General features: G+C 35.8%; 1 protein-coding gene across 1 annotated transcript; it reads right to left on the bottom strand.

Moving 5' to 3' along the window:
* Positions 1-2,679: 2,679 nt before the first annotated feature.
* On the bottom strand, positions 2,680-3,054 carry LOC144959538 (uncharacterized). Its single transcript, XM_078892154.1, has one exon. It carries the CDS (start codon positions 3,052-3,054, stop codon positions 2,680-2,682), a length of 375 nt encoding a protein of 124 aa, XP_078748280.1.
* Positions 3,055-7,591: the final 4,537 nt, after the last annotated feature.

Consider the following 7,591-nt stretch of genomic DNA (forward strand, 5'->3'; position numbering starts at 1 on the left):
AGTCTTTATTATAATAAAATTAATACTAATACTAATAATAATAATAATAATAATAATAATAATAATAATAATAATAATAATAATAATGATACTAATAATAATAATAATAATAATAATAATAATAATAATAATAATAATAATGATACTAATAATAATAATAATAATAATAATAATAATAATAATAATAATAATAATAATAATAATAATGATAATAATAATAATAATAATAATAATAATAATAATAATAATAATAATAATAATAAAATTAATAATAATAATAATAATAATAATAATAATAATAATAATAATAATAATAATAATAATAATAATAAAATTAATAATAATAATAATAATAATAATAATAATAATAATAATAATAATAATAATAATAATAATAAAATTAATAATAAAATTAATAATAATAATAATAATAATAATAATAATAATAATAATAATAATAATAATAATAATAATAATAATAATAATAATAATGTTTTCATTTATAAAGATTTTTATAATAAAATTAAATAAGACGATTATATACATGGATTCAAATGTTATTTATATTCAGAGCATGTCACATACACCAAACAAAACAAGCCGTACGCTACAATTTCACACTCCCCTATCTCTTATATCCTTATTGTTGATTAACATAACTAATTAAATAAATGAATAAATATAAACATTAAACATTTGATAGATGAATAAATAAATATTTATGTGACTAAGTAATTAAATAAGATTCTATATATTCATCATCATTTCTTTTATTTGTTTTTTGACTGAATAAGTAAGGCAGCTTCTAATGGTGATCAAACTGCTATCTTATGACGATCGATCAAATCAGAAAATTCTTTACCGCACTGGTGCACCGTCTCAAACCCGCACAGACGATTCGTCACAACGCACCGTTCAATTTGATGCTCTGCGGTTTCGGGTTCGTTCCCACAATGGGTACATGTTGGACAGGTAGAAAGTCTCCATTGATGAAGCGATTTTGTCGTAAGGCAGGTTCTCGACCGGAGCAGATCCGCTGCCACCCAGCGTCTCCTCTTGCTGATGGAGAAGCCTGGCAACTTCTCACCCCGTTTCGATGTGCTTGTGTCCCCGCCCCCTCGAGGGATTGAATTCGTCCAAATCGAATTCAGCCGGAGAACAGCTCTACAAAGTGAACAATAGGGGCTACGTATATTCCCCAATGAGAATAGGAGATGCCGATGGAAGGATACAGCCGAGTCCCCTGGGTTCCAATCCGTTCGCCATCTCACCCCTTTAAACATTCAGTTTGGAAAATGAAAAATTGCCAGAAGTCGTGACGTTACACCTTCGTCTCTTCCGGTTCAAAACTCATTGGAGGTATGCAACCAGTCCTCCGGAAAATGAATAGACGATGTAACGGCTACATGCTGAATCATACGTGGCAATACTATTTTAGTATCAGGATGTACAGGCAGATTATTATGATTACTAGACATAACAAAAATCAAAATTAAAAATTGCCCTTTTAGATAGCGCATTTCCACTAAATGTGCTCAATGCACTTTACAGGGGCTCCCTGGCCAACAGCAACATTTAACACATAGGACAGAACATGACACTGTTAGGCGATGTATAATTTTTTTCGGACAGAGACAACGCTGTTAACGGCCAGGTAGTCATTTAACACCTGAGTACGGTGAGAGAATCTGAGTATGAGTAAATATCCTTTTCCAATGACTGAACTATACGTCAACTATATGCCGAGCGAGGCTCGAAACCAGGACCTTCAGATCCTAAAGCGAGTGTCATACCTGTAGACCACATAGCCGCACTATATTCTAGTCAGCTGATCCTGCGTAGGACGTTGCTTCCCGAACTTTCTTGCGAAACAGATTACGGTTTTCCGCCAGTCTACTTGCTTGAGTTGTTGTCATTCCCAGCCATTCACATATATCTTGTTCCCAGCTTCTTGTTGGTCTACCTCTTCCTCACTTGCCGTCTACCCTTGTCTGCAGAAAGTGCTTTTCTAATGATTCGTGGCGAGTCGTGTGGCCAAAATAGTTCAGTTTCAATTTCTTTACAGTTTGAAGAAGAATTCGTGATTTTATTCCGATCCTTCTCAGGACTTCTTTGTTTGTTTGTTTTTCAGTCCATGATATTCTGAGTATTTTTCTGTAGCATGCCATTTCAAAAGCTGTGATCTTTGTGCTCTCTGCTTTGCTGATAGTCCACGCTTCGCATCCATATGTTGCAGTTGGGAAAACAACACTTTTGAGGATTTTGATTTTTGTTTGAATGCACTGCCCTTTCCAGATATTATTCATCTTTTCTAGCTTTGATCTTGCCATTGCTAGTCTCCTCCTGATCTCTGGGGGCCGATGTCCCGTTGTACTCAATCCTGGCTCCAAGATATTCAAAATTCTTTACTCTTTCTATTTCTTCTCCATTGATTTTTATTATGGCATCTGTTTTGCACTTGTCAGTATTCATGATTTTGGTCTTCTTTATATTCAGCTTAAGGCCTTTTGTCTTGCTGTGTTCCTTTACAGGTGTTATTAGATTCTCTAGTCCCCCGGTGTTGTGGACAATAGTGCAGTGTCGTCTGTGTACCTCAGATCTTTTATGGGTAGACCATGCATTTTAGGTTCGTTGTAATTACTTCTCCTGACATCGTTTTCCACATCTCGCATTATACCTTCAGTGCCAAATGCTGAACAAATGGGGTGATAGAAAACATCCCTGTCTTACTCCTTTTGTAACATTGAACCATTCTGTTGTTCCGCTTTCTAGTTGTACCGCTGATTGTTGGTTGTCATAGAGGGATCTTATCAGGTTTCTAATTCTAGGATCAAAGTTCATCTCCAGGAGAGTTTCCCATAGTTTCTCATTATTTACACAATCAAAAGCTTTCGAATAGTCTATAAAACAAGTGTGGAGGCCAGAATTTACTTCTCGATGCTTCTGAATAATTTGACGCAAATTTAATATGTGGTCTCTTGTCCCTCTGTTTTTTCTAAAACCTGCCTGGGTGTTACTGACTTCTTCTTCCAGTTTACGTTCAATCCTATTCATGATAATTTTAGAAGGATTTTGTTTTCATGACTGATGAGTGATATTGTTCGGTAGTTGGAGCATAGTTGTAAGTCTCCTTTCTTAGGCAATGGTATAAAAATTGCTCTCCTCCAATCTGAGGGCCAAATTTCTTTCTCCCAAATTTTAGTACAAAGTCTTAGATATACTTCAACTCCTTCATCTTCGCTTGCTTTTATCATCTCAGCTTGAATATTGTCACAACCTGGACTTTTTCCATCTTTAAGTGATTTAATTGCCCATTCTATTTCAGATTTTAGAGGTGGTAAGCTAGATTCTTCGTTTTCATTTTGCCTGTTGTTTTGCAAAGGTTGGATTTCGTTTATTTGGTCTTCTGTGTACATATCTTCACAATATCTTTTCCACCTATTTGCTATGTCTTCTGCTTCTGTGGGGGGTTTACCTTGCTCATCTTTTATCACCCCTATTCGTGATTGAAAAGTTTTTGTGATGGTTTTTATTTCATCATGCATTTCCCTAGTCTTGTTTTCTCTCTAAAGGTCTTCTATCCGTTCTGCACAGCTTTTTCACTTCCTTAGCTATCTCTTTGTATACATGGCTATGAGTGCCATGAGCCGTCTTTGCGTCTTTCCTCTCTTTGATTTTGTTTAGTGTATTTTCACTCATCCATGGTTGTTTTTTGCCCCGTTTTTTAGGAAGGTGTTTCCCAGCGGATTCCAAGTATATTTTCTTTGTCTCATTTGCGATCTCATCCGATTCCTATATAAAAACTATATAACTATATCATTTTCATGAAATCGTTTTATAGATAGTGTGCGCTCACAACATTGCCTTCCTGAAGTATATCGAACCAACACACAAAACTATTTGTAACTTTAAACGTTTATAGTCTGGTTAATACAGTATAATGAGAACCATTCACAAACGCGGATGGCAAAATGCAACAATAAAGCCTTGAGTGACGTCATCTTTGTTCTATCTATAGATAGAATGAAGATGACGTCACTCATGTCTTTGTTATTGTATTTTGTCATCTACGTTTATGAATAATTCTCACTAAACTGTTTGAATCTAAAAAAGTTCATGGTTACACATTGTTTTGTATGTTGGTCCGTTGTACTTCCGGATGGCAATGTTGTGATTTCTTAGCCAAGCGCATACTATCTATAGTTGTAATGTGTGTTACGAGTGTCTTGACTCTCCGTGTTTATTACTACAATTGGATTCAATCGTCTGATGTCATGTCACCCAGCAACGGCGGCCATCGTGGTTCTAAACAAAGAAAATAGGTACTTTTTATTCTTCATGCTGACCAGAACGTTTCATGTCTTGTGATCAGAATGTGTAAAAGTAAAAACATGATCAGATTTATAATGTTTTTTTCCCCACTGGATACGCTTTTATGCTCGTTGGAGAAGTATTTCATAAGGGCGTCCGCCATTGTGTCATTACGATGGAAGTGACGTCATGACTGTTGAAGCGTATTATTTACAAGGGACCTTAAGGTTATGTGTGGCTATGTGGTCTAATGGTAGAACACTCGGTTTCGGATCGGAAGATCCTGAGTTCGAGTCTCGCTCGGCGCATAGTCTAATCGTTGTAATAGACTATTTACTCATATTCTCTCACCGTACTCAGTGTAAAATGAGTACCTGGCCGTTAACAGCGTTGTCTCTGTCGGAAAAAAACTGTATTATCGCCGAACAGGCGTCATGTCTCGTTCTTTATGTTACGTGTTGCTGTTGGTTAGTGACCCTTTGTAAAGTGCTTTAAGCACGTTTAGTGGATATAACCCTCTGTAAAATAATTTTGTTTTAAAGTTTTAGTTTTTGGTTCAACCCTAGAATTTACCGGAGCTTTTGGGTATATCATGTTGAATGCTGCGGCCTGTAACGATCGCCTATGGCCCACATCATAGGCGTATCAGTCCCGTCATTTATTTTTAGTAGTAGCCAGTAACAAGTACAAGTCATAAATGCTTCATCTTTTGGTGTGTTCTTTTGTCTCTTCGCGCCAAGCTCATAGCGTAACAAGTACAAGTCATAAATGCTTCATCTTTTGGTGTGTTCTTTTGTCTCTTCGCTCCAAGTAGTAGGGGGAATTAGGTCCAAAAAACCCTTGAATTGTGCAAACAAGGTTGAAAGCATGAAAATTACATATGTTGTAGAATATGAAAAACCCTATAATTTATGATATAGAACCACTCTGAGAGATCAGTATTAGTTGAGATACAAGGTTTTTAAAATTAGAAAATTTTGAATAATGGACGACAATAATTTCTATCATTTTTATTGTGTAATCATTCGAGGCAAGCCGACCAAAGGTTGTTTTACGTCATCCTTTGGATTCCCATTGGTGACTATTTTTAGCGTCGAAGCGGATGTTTTCCTTTCCCTTTACTTTCGATTCACGAACCATACAAATTATTTAATCATAAATATTATTCAATTTCACTTGTTTTAAAGGACGTCTAACGAGCAATATTCTATAATAATATGAGATATTTTTTTTCTGCATTTGATTTAATAAGTATAATCAATTGGTCTAAAACGGACGGGCAGACGGGAAGACGAGCAGAGGGGTAGACAAAACAGACTAGCAGAACACAGCTCAATAAATGCCGATAACCGGTGTTGACAAAGGACAGTGCTCCTTCTCCCCTCCTCCTGTTTTCTTTTCTTTCCAAATATACTGCTATAATCGTTTTACGTGAGTTAAAAACAATTTCAGTCAAACTTGATGACAGTAAAGAGTCAGCATACCATTTACATTGCTATAATTATCATCATTATCATCATCATCAACCACTATGATGCTGTATTGTTGCAAGTTATTTACTTTACGTTATTTACCTCAAAGGGACAATGGGAGAATGTTCTATTTGTACTGTTGTGTCCTTCTGTAAGGCACTGCACACATTTTGCCTGCTGATGATGTGTCTTTAACAGAAAGAACGAAAGAAAGAGAGAGAGAGAGAGAGAGAGAGAGAGAGAGAGAGAGAGAGAGAGAGAGAGAGAGAGAGAGTTATGAAAGAATATTGCATATGCCTAATAAAGTAATGCGTTTGCATGATTTCAGATACACATACAATAGCAAAAATAACTGCTCCCAGAGACTGGGACAAGTGTTTGATATGCCAACACGATAACACAGACCGTTTATAATGTCCCTCTAAATGAGATTATTGAAAGTTTAAAACAAAATGATAATAAGTGGCATTAGTATTGTCGTATAAAATTTAATGCCAACAAAATTAGGCGATTAGAATTGAAGAAATCTAAAAGAATTGCTCTACAAGAATTCCAAACTTCGTCATTTGACTTGGAGGAGTCACCGAATGAATATATTTAGCAACCCACGAGAATAATGAGACAACGTTCAAAATTAGAGATTGACTATAATAAACAAACGTGCTTTTAAAATAAAACATGGAATCGGGAGTACTCCATTCTGTAATGACAACAGCAGATATGGAAGAAAATATTCGTGAAATAGCGTTATCTATAAAAGATTCTGATATGTTGTCATTTATTGCCTGAGGAGATTTAGTCGCTCAGGAAGCACACGACCGCCCTATCCCATAAAATTTGTTATGCACGATACTTAAAAAAACAAGCTTTAATAGATGTCACTGCTGATGATAATCATGATGTCACAGTTCTTGAAAGAAGTCGAGCTTTTGCTAACATTATATCTTTTATAGAAATGTACCCTGCAACAAATGTGTCGATCGACATGAACCACTGTGGAGCTTATTTGCAGTATTGTCAAAAGTGTCCCAAAAACTCATCAAATGTTCATGTAAGAGAGAAGTGTTTAAGGTCCGGTTTGCCTTGCACGGACTTATGTAGATGCGGGGTGTGTGTGTGTGTGGGGGGGGGGGGGTCTTAGGTCAGTACAGTAATGAGTAAATTTCTCTCTCTCTCTCTCTCTCTCTCTCTCTCTCTCTTCTCTCTCTCTCTCTCTCTCTCTCCGTCCTCACTCCTCCGCTCCCATCATCTCTCCAACTCTCCCGCTTTTATCTACTAGTTACAACACGAAATAACCATCAGTTAGCTACCGTAAATGGTTACCGGTGTATTTAAAGTTTCAGAACGCACATTGTATTGTCGTGGTTATTTCCTCGGATAAGTAATGCTATATAGGAAAAAAATAAAAGTGCTAAAAACGCACTGTTATGATAAATTGCCAGAGTGGTTCTATATCAGGTGTTATTTATACGGGTCATAGCTACCTATATGCCAACAATTTTCAGGATTAAAACCCCAATGTGCACGGTTTTAGCCTAATTTTCCCTAATACAATGAATATGAAGAAAATATATATTTTACGCAGTTATTTCCCTTGTTTAATATAACTGTAATAGGTAAAATCTAAGGCCTTAAACCGATACGTTATAATTGATTGCCAGAGTGGTTCTATATAAGATGTTTTTTCTATGGGTCTTAGCAACCTGTATGCAAATTTTCATGCTTTCAACCCGAATTTGCACGGTTTTAGCCTAATTCCCCCTACTAAAGCTCATAGCATAACAAGTACAAGTCATAAATGCTTCATC

Source organism: Berghia stephanieae, chromosome 14 (assembly GCF_034508935.2).
Source record: "Berghia stephanieae isolate SIO BIC M18660-M18661 chromosome 14, UCSD_Bste_1.3, whole genome shotgun sequence".
Classification (NCBI taxonomy): Eukaryota; Metazoa; Mollusca; class Gastropoda; order Nudibranchia; family Aeolidiidae; genus Berghia; species Berghia stephanieae.